Source organism: Arvicola amphibius, chromosome 8 (assembly GCF_903992535.2).
Source record: "Arvicola amphibius chromosome 8, mArvAmp1.2, whole genome shotgun sequence".
NCBI classification, from domain to species: Eukaryota; Metazoa; Chordata; class Mammalia; order Rodentia; family Cricetidae; genus Arvicola; species Arvicola amphibius.
In genome coordinates this window covers 79,966,066-79,979,825 of record NC_052054.1, presented here as the reverse complement: position 1 = coordinate 79,979,825, position 13,760 = coordinate 79,966,066, and the positions used below count along the sequence as shown (strand labels likewise).

Genomic DNA, 13,760 nt, shown 5'->3' with positions numbered 1-13,760 from the left:
AGGGTAGGAGGTGGGCTATGCCAGCCAAAACGACTCTGGAACTGGTGCTTGCTAGGAGGGACTCTGAGGCTAGAGGCTCGCACACAGCCTGGCATGATAATAACCACCACAGGCATAGGTTAACGGGAGAACCATATGTCCCTTTGCCAAAGATTAGGGGAATGGCTCCTTTTAGCAAGTAGGAACTATCTTTTGTTTTGTTTTTTTATTTTGTTTTGTTTTTCGAGACAGGGTTTTTCTGTGTAACAGTCCTGGCTGTCCTGGAACTTTGTGGAACTCACAGAGATCCTCTTGCCTCCGCCTCCCGAGTGCTAGGATTCAAGGCGGGCGACATCACCATCCGACCAGGAGCTGTCATTTTTAAGTCCCCGAGGGAATGCTGGCTTTTGTCTACACGAACAGACTTTGGGGAAAGCAATTTCTTGGAACCTGACACTCGTCCTCTTAGCGTGCAAGAAAATAAGGTGAAACCTTCGGGACATTTTACCTCTTACAGTGAGTGAAAGAACAAAGGAGAGCAAGCGGGAGCGTGCACCCCAACCCGTTCTTATCATTGTCACATAGTGGAAGCTACACGCGAGCTTGAAGAGGCACCATAGGAAACTGCCTTGCTCCGAGACCTGGAAGCAGGGACCTGTAGGCGGCTTGGTAACCGGGGACGTCCAAGCGTCACGCTCGTGACGTCATAGGCGGGCGCCATACTTGAAGGGAGTGCGGGAAGCTGCGAATGCAGCTGAGCTCTCTGACAGCCATGGACCAAACGCCGAAAGCGCGGGAACTTAGTTGCTGGGCTGCAGAAGAGATGGAGGTGCCCCTAGCGGCCCGCCCTGGGGAGTCGACGCTGCGCAGGTGAGGCAGCTCCTGGAGTAAGGTCGCCCCATCCTAGAATTAGCTTCCAGGAGTGAGAGTCCCCAACCCTCCTCGAGGATGAGACACACACACACACCCGTAACTGAGGGCTCCCCATCCAGAGTGGTCTCTCCAAAAAAAAAAAAAAAGAATCTTAGAGTTGAGTGAGGACCCCAAGTAATTCCTGTCACGCCGCACAAAACAGGATTCCTGACACCTGTGATCATAGTTCAGGCGTTAATGGAGCCCTTCCTGCTCAGTGTGAAAATAGGATCTGAAGAGCAAGGCGGACCCTGCAGCACCTCGCCTTGACCGCTCTCCCCCTAAGCAAAGATGACACTACGTAGTTAGCAATAGCCGTCCTATTGAGGACCGAATCTGTAGGAAGAATGACCCTGTTATGAAAGATCATTTCCTCTCACATTCACCTCTGGAAGTGACTACGGCTAACCCTCTCCAAGAAGAAGGAGAACCCCATTGTGGAATGAGAATACCCTCACACTTAGTGAGACGCCCACCCTTTCAGTGACACCCCCTCACCCCCAGGAGCACCTGCCTCTTTTCCCAGAGGTGGGAACTCTTGGAACTTGGGAGAATGGCGGAGGGTCCTCCTCCTGGGTGATGCCGCGAGCATACCTTTTGCTGTGTCTCCTCAGGCTGTGTCTGGGTCAGGGGTCTGACATCTGGGCCTACATCGTGCAGCATGTGCGTAATCAGAGGTAAGCCAAGCTGCTGCAAGGGAGGGGGTTCTGAAGGGGGGAAGGCCTGGGCAAGGCCCTCAGCAACTCCTCTCCCTCTGTTTTTCCCATGCAGGAGTATTAAGACAATCCGGGGAAACCTCCTCTGGTAACTGCTTCTTCATGTCATTCCTAACTGTCGTCCCCAATCCTGTCTAACCATGCCCGTGTCCACAGCCTCTGAAAGCCCCAGCCATCTCCTCTAACTCCGGTCTCATTTCTTTAGGTATGGCCATCAGGACAATCCAAAGGTGAGAGACCTATGCTGTAAGAGTTTCTTTCAACCAAAAAAGAGCTTCCAAGTATTGTGCTCTAGGCCCTGGACATGCTGGCTGTGTCAGGGACACTATGTCACATAACAGCCCAGATCCTTGAGCTCCCAGGGGAATCCAGGCACAGGCTGGGTAGTGTAGGGAGCTACGATCAGTGTGGCCAAACCACTACTGGTAGCTGTGAGCTGCAGCTGCCAATTAGGATGGTAGTTGCTTAAGGGGAAGCTACTAAATTTAGTGAAAAACATCAATGAGGAAAAGACAAGTTTGGAAGCTTCTAAGGGACACAGGGAAGCGGTCAGGACTAGGAGGAGGACACTAGAGAGATGGCTCAACAGGTAAGGGCACCTGCGGCTCTTGGAAAGGACCTCAGTTCAGATCCCAGCATCCAGAGCAGATGGCTAACAACCATAGTTTCAGTTCTAGGGACTCCAACGTCTAGCCTCCACTGGCGCCTGTATGCATGTGATGTGTGCCAGGCTCACATTAAAGACTTAAGACAGAGCTGGGCGTGGTGGTGCTTGCCTTTTATCCCAGCATTTGGAAGCTTAAGCAAGAAGACTGTGGGTTAAGGCCAGTCTGAGCTAGTTACACAACAAAACCCTGTCTCAATAAAAATAAAAAATAAGAAAAAGCTTCTGACAGACGTGGGAGTCACCACACAGAAAACCAAGAAAATGGAGAAGTAATCCCAGGACAGAGAGAGTCAGAGAGACTCTTAGTGCTTCTGTGTCATTCACCTCCCAGGAGAGGAACCTGGTGCTACCCGGAAGGTAGTCCAGCCAGGGTGAGCCCCCATGAATCCTAGCATCTAGCCTTGACCCCACCAGGTCCGTCAGAAGCTGGAGCTGGAAGCCACTGTGGCCCGCCTGCGTGCTGAGATCCAAGGACTAGATCAGAACCTGGAGCTGATGGATCGAGAGACTGAGGCTCAGGGTGACTCGTGGGGCCAGCCAGGTGGGCCATGAAACCCTGGGTGAGGGAGGTACTGACAGCCGCCCCTGCTCGTCCCACAGACATGGCCATGGCACAGGAGCTGCAGAGCATGAAAGAGACCCAGCATCGAGCTCTTCTCCTCAAGGCCCAAGCCAGAGCTGTGCAAAGACAGCAGCGTGGGCTGCAAGACCCCATGCAGAGGCTGCAGAATCAGACCAAGCACCTGCAGGACATGCAAAGGTGGGGCTCAGCCTCCCCAGGGAGGTTAGACATTACCCTCAGAGACCCCGGCGCTCTGCCTGCTCCCTTCCTGATTCTGGAATTCTGACCTTGCAGCTGTAACGTAAGGGCCACCAGGTAGGGAGTTCTACCTTGGGCACCTGATCTGGTGCCAATTAGATATTTAGAACACTGGCTTTGAGGAAACAATCAAATACACAGACTAGGTCCCCACCCTCTTAGAGGCGATGGCCTCCTGCATAGAAGGCAGATGGTAACCTAGGAAATATCTCACAGTTTCAGGAAGAGATAATTTCTGTGAAGGGGAGGAGTAACGTTTAAGTTGGGGAAGGAGTCCCCACAGCTAGCTTATAGGCCAGAGCTCAGCTTGGGAAGTGGACAGCCAGGAGATGGTGCAGCCCAAGCCTTGCTGGCCAGAGGGACGTGTGAGGAGGTGGAGTGGAAGAAGGAAAAAGCCCTGGAGGCGCTGCAGTTTCTCTCTGAAGCAGCAGACGTCCTGGCCTGGCTACTTAGAACCACATGATGTCGGGCCAAGTATTCTCTGTGCCTGTTTCTAAGATCTATGGAATGGCACTAATTTTCAACCTCTCTAGTTAGTATAAGAATTAGGGGAGCTGGAGAGATGGCTCAGTAGTTAAGAGCACTTGAGTGCTCTTCCAGAGGTCCTGAGTTAATTCCTAGCAACCATCAGTAATGGGATCAGATTCCTCCTTCTAGTGTGCATGAAGACAGCACATATATACATAAAATACACAAATAAATGTTTAAAAAAAAGAGCTTAGTTAGAATCATGGTGAGTGCTCAGATGTCTGCCAGCTGCTCTGAGTGTGATAGGGAAGGTTTGGAATAGTGCCATGATACTCCCTAGGTCTCATGAGGGTGTGGTTTTGTTTAAGAGTAAATGTTTTTGTTTTTATTTTTTTTATATATGTATGTCTGTGCACCATATGTATGCCTAGTGTCCTCAGAAGCCAGAAAAGGTCATTGGCTCCCCTGGAACTAAAAGCTACCATGTGGGCTCTGGGAATTGAACCCAGATCCTCTGGAAGAGTAACCAGTGCTCTTAACCTCTGCCCCATCTCTCCGTCCCATGTAACTGTTTCATGTAGTGGTACTCGTCATTAAACCTCAAGCCTCACATGTACTAAACAAGTGCTTTACTACTGAGCTACACCCTTTGCCCTTTGTTTGTCTGTTTACTTTGTTTTAGACAGGGTCTATGTAGAGCAGGCTGGCCCCAAAATGACAATGAACCATTCGCCTCTGTCTCCCAAGTGCTGGGATTAAAGATGTGCACCACCCTACCCAGCCCTTGCCCTTTTGCTTGTTTGTTTGAAGATATATTTATTGTTTTTACATATGTGAGTTTATGTGCAGCACACACAGGCTAGTGCCTGTGGAGGCTGGAAGGCATCAGATCCTCTGGACCTGGAGTTACAGGCAGTTGTGAGTCACTGAATACAAGTGCTGGGACAAACCCAGGTCCTGTGCAGGAGCAATGCGTGTTCTTAACCACGAAGCCATTTCTATGGCCCCAGCTGGCCTTATTTTACTTTCTATAAAATTTGAGATGAAGTCTTACTAAGTTACCTAGAGTGGCCTAAACTGACTTTGTACGCATAGCAGCTGTGCCGGCTTTTCCATGGCACTGGGAGGATAGGCCTGTGCCAAGCCCAGCCAAGTCAAGTTTTCCTTGTTATTGTTTTGAGACAGTAGTTTAGGCTGGCTGGCCTGGAACTTCCTGTGTAGCCCAGGGGGCTGGAGAGAAGACTCGGAGGTTAAGAGCACTGGTTGCTCTTTCAGAGGATCTGGGCTCAGTCCCCATCACCTGCTGGCAGCTTACTATGTAGCCCAGGTTGACTTCAGACTTTCAGTGATCTTCCTGTCTCAACCTGAGTGCTAGAATCCAGTTCTTAACCTGTGGGTCGCGACTCCCGTATGTCAGAAGACCTTTTCACAGTGGTCACCTGAGGCTACTGGAAAACAGAGATATTTATGATGATTCATAACAGTAGCAAAATTACAGTTATGAAGTAGCAATGAAAATAACTGTGTGGTTGGGAGTCATCACAGCATGAGGAGCTGTATTAGAGGGTCGCAGTGTTCGGAGGGCTGAGAAGCACAGGGTTGCTGACGGCCAAGGTCAGACCAGAGGGGACAGGAGTAGGCAGACCAATGAGGAAGCTAGCATAGGAGGTGACAGCAGCCCTAATCCGAGTGCCAGCCTATGAGAGCCAGGCAGGGGGAGGGCACTGACATCTGCTGTCCCTAGGACCCCATCCCAACTACACGCTTCCTTCCAGGAAAGCCAAAGTGGACGTGACCTTTGGACCTCTGGCATCAACAGCTCCAGCCCTGGAGCCCGAAGTGTTGGTGAGAGTCCGGGGCTGTGCGGGAGCTACAAGGCGTCAGAGATCAAGCCGAGGCCTGGAACCCACTCATGCCCTATCCTCTTCCCTCTAGCGTGATGTCCGGACGGCCTGCTCACTCCGGACTGAGTTCCTACAGAACCTTCTCATTCCCAAGGCCAGGGGAGGCAGCATCCCGTGAGTGTTGCCAGGCTCCAGGACCCGGGGAAGGCCATGGGCATGAGGGCCAGGAGATCACTGGTTTGTAAATTACTCAAGACTGGATTTCTGGGGTATGTCCCGTGAGAGCTCCGAGGGCGGGATGAGAAAGATGCAGATCCACCGTAGACAGCGCCATCCCAATCCGTTTAGCCAATGACATTCAGGGTGACTAGCCTTATGGGTGTTTTTCTCTGGATCAGGGCTGTTTGGAGTAGGGAGGCCTGAGGCTCTAGGACTCAGAGGAGGCCCTTATGTAGCTGGGGCTCTGGTGAGGAAACGGGCATGTAAGGACTGGATTTCCTCATCTGTACAATGGGGACAACCATAACTCCTACCTTCAGGTAGTGGTGATAATTGGAGGATAACCGATGTGTCCTACAACATCCTCAGTCCCCTTACCCAAATCCACAGAAGCCCCCGTGATGACCACTTTGGAAGTTCCCATCAGCAGTGGCTGACCTCAGTTGAGGTGAGAGGGCAGGGCTCTCGGGAAAGGTACTTCCTCCTGCTCCCCGATGAAACTTCCAACCCCTAACTGTCTAGCCATAAGTCGTTTCTCCAGAGACCTGGCTTGCATCCCTGCACCACCATTCTGCCCTGATTTCCCACTTGTCCCTACCAGACACTGCTGAGAAGCCACCCTGCAGGCCACATCTTGGCCGCCTTGAAGTACCTGGCTGCAGAGCGGGAGGCGGAGATTCGGTCCCTGTGTAGGGATGCACTGAAGGGAGAAGAGCTGTGCAGGTGTGCGGTGAGCTCCTATAGCCAGGCGCAGGCAGCATCCTGCAAACGGGCTGGAACTGAATGCCAGCCAACAGCAGGGGAGGGGAAGGCTGGTATTGATGACCCACACTCATCACAACAAAAATAAAGGGATGCTCCCTCAGCTGTTCTGTCCCCATCCCAGAGCCCAGGCACCGAACACATCGAACTCCAGCCAGGCCATGCCACCCTCTGCTCATCTCATCCAGGTAACCCTGGGACACTCTCCTAAGTCCCATTGAACCATTCTGCCATGAACCAAGCCCACACAGACCTTGTTCCCCCAGGAGGGCTGGCAGGCTGTAGGGGCGCTCCTTACCCAGAGGGGTGTGCTCCTGAGGGAGCGGCAAGACCTGACTGGCCGCCTCCGGAACCTAGTGGATGAGGTGGAGAGACGCGCTCTGGGACCCAGTGAGAAGTAAGGAGGCTCCCTCAGCAGAGGCCCTCTCCCAGAGGCTGGGGATCCCGGATGTTGGCTACCCTGGGGACCCCTCACTTCCTTCCCTGGTGCTTGTTTCCTGTGGGGTTCCTCATGTCTCCCTCCGTGACTGCCAGTCTCTTTGCTCTCTTTCACTGTCTCCTCACTCCAGGAAAGTGCTGCTGCTGGGGCTTAGGTATAGTGGCCTGTGGGCAGAGCTCAAGGCTCATCATGCCCAGAGCCAAGAACTGGGGAATGCGGTTGGGCACCGCCAACTTCTGCTTCGGGAGCTGCAGGCCAAGCAGCAGCGGATCCTTCAGTGGCGTCAGCTAGTGGTGAGATGCTGGGCCTGCGGGAGGGGCAGAAAGGAGGTGCGAGGCCTAGAGATCAAAACCTGTGGGCCTCCAGGGCTTGAGAGATGGCTCAGCCGCTCAGCGTTAAGAGTGCTGGCTACAGAGGCCCGTGGGGGTGCACGCCTTTAATTCCAGCACTCCAGAAGCAGAGGCAGGTGGATCTCTGTGAGTTCGAGGCCAGCCTGGTCTACAGAGTTACTTCTAGGACAGCCAAGGCTACACAGAGAAATCCTGTCTCAAAAAAAAAAAAAAAAAAAAGAATATTTGATGTTTTTCCAGACAATCTGGGTTCAATTCCCAGAACCTACATGGCAGCTCATAATGGGGACTTCAGTTCCAGGGGACCCCATGCCCTCTTTTGACCTCTGTGGTTATTAGGCATGCATATGGTATATAAACATCCATACAGGTAAAACACCCATGCACATAAAGTAAAAATACATAAATATAAAAAAGTTTTGAGGAGTAGGAAGAAGAGTAATGAACAAACAAATGAACTAGGCCTCTATGTGGGGAGGGGACCCAGGGTGAGACTCCCATGAAGACTCGGGTCCTGTACCCTGTAAGAAGGGGTGGTCTGCCCTGGGCAGTGGGAAGAACAGGAAGCTAGCTTCATGGGCCTCCTGATTCCCCAGGAGGAGACTCAGGAACAGATCCGCTTGCTCATCAAGGAGAACTCAGTCATCAAGACCCAGCTGATCCGGGGCCCAGAGGAGGTGCGATGAGCGCTGGGCAAGGTTTGGCTAGGGAGGGAGGGTGGGCCCAGACCGCCCCACTCACCCTCCCATCCCACAGGTTCTGGCCCTGATTCAGCAGAAGGTTGTTCCCACCTCAGAGGCAGTGTCACCACAGAGCCAGGAGCTGTTCCGCCACTTGAAGGAAGAGGCCCAACACCTGCCCCACATTCTGCTGGGCCCCATGCTGTGGTACCATGCCAAAGGGTGAGAAGGGCCAGCCCCATCTTCCCTGATGAAACCATTCAGCTGGGTTCAGGTAGGGGAGAGCCACACTCTCAGAAAAGAAAGGTAACAAAGAAAACAGTGACATCCGCCTCAGGCCTCCACATGCGCCTGTGCACACAAACGTAGCCCAGGCCCCAGACTGCCAAACCTCACCTCAGATCATCAGCTTCAATCTGGCTTCCCGGTCCATAGGCCTATCTCCAAGTTCCTGTCCCCCCAGAGCTTCTGGAAGTCAAGGTGCTTAGGGCTGTATTGCTGTTCCCAGGCTGAAGCCGCGATCCAGGATTCTACCATCCATCCATCAACTGCACCCCACTACACCAAGGGGTTCCAGCCTTGTTTCGCTGAGCCATACGTTGGGGCTGCCTGTAGGGAAAGTGAGTGCCCATGCCTATGACCTGTCTGCCTATCCCAGTCCCAACTCTACAGCCAAGATGACCAACCTTTCCCCACCCCCAGGCAACCGAGCTACTACTTCCAAAGGCTGCCTCTCTCCGCCAAGACCTTCTGTTTCTCAAAGACCAGTGTAGTTTCCAAGGAGGAAATCTCCTTCGTGTGAAGACCAGTCTGCCTCTGGGACCATCCACCAAGGGTACTTTGTCTTTCAGATCCAGCCTTCCTTCCAGTTTGCACCACCATGGGCTTGTCATCAGAGTGTGCCTTTGTTTCTGTGTGTGTGTGTGTGTGTGTGTGTGTGTGTGTGTGTGTGTGTGTGTGTGTGTGTGTGTGTGTGCGCGCGCGCGCGTGTGCGCACACGTGTAGGTCAGAGGACAACTTGTTGTAGTCTGTTCTCTCCACCATGTGGGTCCCAGGGTCAAGCTCAGGTAGTTAGGCTTGGCTTCCAACACCTTTACCTGCTGAACCACCTTGATGGCCCAGAGTGTATTCTGTTGTTTCTTGAGACAGGGTCTGACTAAGTAGTCTTAAGTTGGCCTCAGGAAAGCAATCTGTTCCCTCGGCTGCCCAAATGCTGGTATGGTAGCCTTGCACCTCCAACCCTGGCCTCGTGATTACCCTGAACTCTTAATGTACCTGTAACAACTCTTGGGTCCCTCTGCTCTAAAGAATAATTGTGCTCCCTGCCCTCTTCATCTGACAGAAATCGGGCTTAGAGCCAGGCGGTGGTGGCCCACACCTTTAATCCCAGCACTCGGAAGGTGGAGGCAGGTGGATCTCTGTGAGTTCCTGCTTCTGCCTCCCAAGTGCTGGGATTAAAGGTGTGTGCCACCACTGCCCGGCCATCTTTTGGCTTTTTCAGACACCAGGCACACATGTGATGCATGCACACACCGTCCCAGTACTCGGGAGGTTTTAAAGGCAGGAGTACCGGAAGACTCAACGCCATTCTTAGCTATATAGCAAGTCTGAGGCTAGCCTGTACTGCAGTAGACCTTGCCTATAAAGAAAAAGTAAGAGCTAGGGTGTGGTGGCACACACCTTTAATCTCGGTTCTCAGGAGTTAGAGGCAGAAGGGTCTCTACAAATGTGAGGCCAGTCTGGTCTACAGGACAGAGGGAGGGAGGGGAGAGAAAGGGAGAGAGAAGAGAGAAAGAAGAAACAAGAGAAAGTATACTGCTTCATGGGTGCCCTGGAGTTAGGTCAGGTGTTCCCCAGAAGGGAACGGGAACCACAAAATGCAAACTGTTGCAAACCAGGAGGAGGCTGAACTCTGCTTGGGGGGCACTGGGGAGCCTGGAAGGAGAGGAAGAAACTCAGGAAGAAGCTTCTAGCTAACATGGAGGTGAGCAGAATGAAGAGTAAGGACTGGAGCCTGGGAAAGAGGCCATAGAGAGGAGAAAACTGAGGCAGCTGAGTGTGTGTCAGACTGGTGGACCATGAGGTAGAAGGCAGGAAAATCCAGGTCGCAGCCTTGAAGGTGGCATCCTCGAGATGGGGGCCCTGGGCATAGGGCGTGAGGCTCTGTTCAGTCATACGACTCCAAGCTGCCTCCCCTCTGTCACCTCCAGAGCTGTTGCAGATCCAGGCGTCCCAAGAGAAGGAGCAGGAAGAAGACGTGGGGCAGACCCTGAAGAAGCTGGAGGACCTGATGGGATGGGCACTGGAGAAAATCCCTGAGTTGCAGAGGATCGTTGGAGACTGGTGAGATGGGGCATTCGAGCATGGGGAGCTGATTGGTTTCACAAGTTGATCTACCATGACAGGAGGGTCTGGAGGATGAGACTTTCCTCAGACACCCTTCCTTTCCCCAGGTGGGAGCAGCCGGGCCAAGCCACCCTCGCTGGGGAGCTCTGCCAAGGCCTGACCCTGCCCCAGTGGCAGCTGCGCTGGGCCCAGGCCCAGGGAGCACTGCAGCAGCCGTACAAATGAAGAGGCAGCCAGGAGCAGACTTTGTCTCTGCCCAGGAGGCTGAGGAAAGAGGACTGCTGTCGATTTCTCAGCCATCCTGGGCTATGCAGCAAGTTCCAGGACAGCCTAGGCTACATAGTGAGATCCTATTTTAAAAATAAATAGTATTTAACCCCCAAACTTCACCTCCCTCAATAAAGCATTTGGAAGAAAGTTGCCCGCTTTTGTCTGCTGTCTTGGCACAGGTCTTCAGTTCCCCTCTGGCTGCCATTCTGTGCTTCCTCTGAGTTCTCCCCCTGCCCTTCCCACTAAAGCCAAGAGAAAGGGGGTACCTTACAGAGGCTGCTTTACTTTCCAGCTCTAGCAGATTAAGTAAAATGGACCAAAGCCCCTGCCTTCAGGGACCCAGTGGCCTAGGAGAGGGAACTAGCCAGGTGGCAAGGTGATGACAGCGTGGTACAGCAGAACCTAAGGGCCATGGAGACACTGCGTAGGGCAAGGGTGGAGGGAGAGGTCCAGGGTGGGGCTTTGCTAAGAAGGTGATGGGGCAGCTGCAAGTGGATGTCTGAGCACAGTGCCTGCCAGAATAGAGCCCTGTTGTCTTCTAGGGCTCTGTTCTGATCCAGGCTGTGAATATAGCCCAGTTTGGCCTTCAGCTCATGTGCCTCCTGCCTCCACCACCACACTCAGTGTTCGTGCTATCAGGTTCTCTTAATTGCTTTTCTAAACACTGTGACAAATCAGTGGGTGGAAACATGAGAGCGGCTCATTTGGAGGCTACTGTGCATCCTGGTAGGGACGGCATGACAGCTGAAGGAAGTCTGGTAGTGGGAGCTAAAGGACTTGCTTGTTTAGATCACGATGGATCTGGAGACAGTACTGAGTAGACATCAGAGATGAATACAGCGTCCAAGGCTCACTGCCAGCAACCCACTCTGGCTAGCCAGACCCAATCCCAAAGGTTTACCGACCTCACAAAACAGCACCAACATTTGGTGACCAAGGGTTCACACATGAACCTCAGACTCCAACTCAAGTTTTACAGTTTATACAGTTTTTATTTTATTTTTTAGTTTTTCTTTTTTAAATTTTATTGATTTTATTGAGCTCTACATTTTTCTGTGTTCCCCTCCCTGCTTCTCCCCTCCCCTCTTCAATCCTCCCCCAAGGTCCCCATGCTCCCAATTTACTCAGGAGATCTTATCTTTTTCTACTTTCTACTTCCCATGTAGATTAGATCTATGTCAGTCTCTCTTAGTGTCCTCATTGTTGTCTAGGTTCTCTGGGATTGTGATTTGTGGGCTGGTTTTCTTTGCTTTATGTTTAAAAACCACTTATGAGTGAGTACATGTGATAATTGTCTTTCTGGGTCTGAGTTACCTCACTTAAAATGATGTTTTCTAGTTCCAGCTATTTTCCTGCAAAATTCAAGATGTCATTTTTTTTTTCTGCTGTGTAGTACTCGGTTGTGTAAATGTACCACTTTTTCCTTATCCATTCTTCGGTCAAGGGGCATTTAGGTTGTTTCCAGGTTCTGGCTATGACAAACAAAGCTGCTGTGAACATATGAGCACATGTCCTTGTGGCGCGGTTGAGCATCCTTTGGGTCGATACCCAGAAGTAGTGCTGCTGGGTGAAACATGAGGGTGCTTGTTGGGGTTTCTGTCCCGCCCAGTCCCCACAGCCATTTAGCCCCCAAAAAATCACACAGAGATTCTGCATTAGTTATAACTGATCGGCCCCTTAGCTCAGGCTTCTTGTTAACTCTTATAACTTATATTAACTCATTATTCTTATCAGTGTTAGCCACATAGCTCGGTACCTTTTTCAGCGGGGAAAGTCACATCTTCCTTCTTGTGTGTCTGGGCAGGACTACAGAGGAATGGGCTTCCTCCTTCCCAGAATTCTCCTGTTCTCATTGACCTGCCTCTACTTCCTGTCTGGTTTCCCGCCTATACATCCTGTCTGGCTACTGGCCAATCAGCATTTATTTAAAACATAATTGACAGAGTATAGACCATTCTCCCACACCACTTCCCCCTCTTTTTTTTTTTTTTTTTTTTGGTTTTTCGAGACAGGGTTTCTCTGTAGCTTTGGAGCCTGTCCTGGAACTAGCTCTTGTAGACCAGGCTGGTCTCGAACTCACAGAGATCCGCCTGCCTCTGCCTCCCGAGTGCTGGGATTAAAGGCGTGCGCCACCACCGCCCGGCCTCTTTTTTTTTTTTAACAAAGGAAAATATCCATAGTCCATTTTTTTGGGGAATGTGGGCGTAGTATTCCAGGCTACTTCCTGCTATTTGCGGGCGCTAATAATCTTACGGGGACCTAAAGAAAATTTTGAATTATGATCAAGTACTGACTGGAGTATCCTGTGAGTCTTGAACCTGTTCGGATGTAGAACTCTGACATCTGGGCCTATCTGTTCTACTGGAGATTTCTCAGATGGTCTTCCTTGACAAAACCTGATTTTTCTTTACTCAGAATGAATCCACAGTCTCTCATTTCCTGTGGAAACAAAAGCAAAATCTCTTCTCCAAAGTAACATACCTTTTGACTTCAATTTTGAAGTCAAGGTATTTTCAAAATACCTATCTTGGATTAATTCAGCAGCATTTATAAGCAAATATCTTTTAGCAGCTGTTGCTCCTTCCTCAGCATTCAAACAATTCAAAGAGAGCATCCAGCATCCAGATTCTCAGTGTATTTTCCATCTTTATGTGTCTTTAACCTCTTTTTTTTAACCTTTTATTTTTACTTTTACTATTTGAGACAGGTTCTCTGTGTATCTTTGGCTGTCCTGGAACTCCCTCTGTAATCCAGACTGTCTTTGAACTCACAGAGATCCGCCTGCCTCTGCTTCCCAAGTGCTGAGATTAAAGGTGTGTGCTACCACACCTTGAACTCACAGAGGTCTGTCTACTTCTGTCTCCCAAATGTTGGGATTAAAGGAGTATACCACCACACCCAACTACTCTATTTTTTTATTTTAAGGACTTTAACTTTTTTTCTTTTCTCTCCCAAGCCAGCATATATTTTTAACACACAGTAAACCATTTAGAGGTTTTTTTTTAATCTTTGAATCTCTCTTTACTGTATATCTCTTTTTCTGACCACAGGAGTCTTTAATTTACTAAGCAATATAGGTAGGATTAAAGCCATGGCTTTGACAGCTGAATCCAGCCCATTCCTTAGCTTTATGAAATTCCAGGCTCATGGCAGAGGTACCGGCCAGAGCCACGTTTATTGCCACAACTCTATGGCATTTCAAAGTCCTTGCCAGCAAGCAAGCTGCAACAGTGTGTCCACAAACAACACTCAACTGCTCTCTCTGTAGCCAGACCTCCTGCCTCAAAG

At 50.9% G+C, this 13,760-nt stretch overlaps 1 protein-coding gene across 1 annotated transcript; it reads left to right on the top strand.

Moving 5' to 3' along the window:
- The first annotated feature begins 704 nt into the window (after positions 1-704).
- Haus5 (HAUS augmin like complex subunit 5) lies at positions 705-10,609 on the top strand. The gene is made up of 19 exons (XM_038339718.1): positions 705-849; positions 1,506-1,568; positions 1,663-1,695; positions 1,813-1,837; positions 2,689-2,794; positions 2,875-3,034; positions 5,338-5,407; positions 5,498-5,580; positions 6,016-6,073; positions 6,227-6,348; positions 6,512-6,575; positions 6,654-6,784; positions 6,957-7,119; positions 7,773-7,853; positions 7,933-8,078; positions 8,365-8,476; positions 8,559-8,691; positions 10,067-10,199; positions 10,310-10,609. The coding sequence occupies exons 1-19, from the start codon at positions 728-730 to the stop codon at positions 10,425-10,427; spliced, it is 1,923 nt and encodes a 640-aa protein (XP_038195646.1). The 5' UTR covers positions 705-727; the 3' UTR covers positions 10,428-10,609.
- Positions 10,610-13,760: the final 3,151 nt, after the last annotated feature.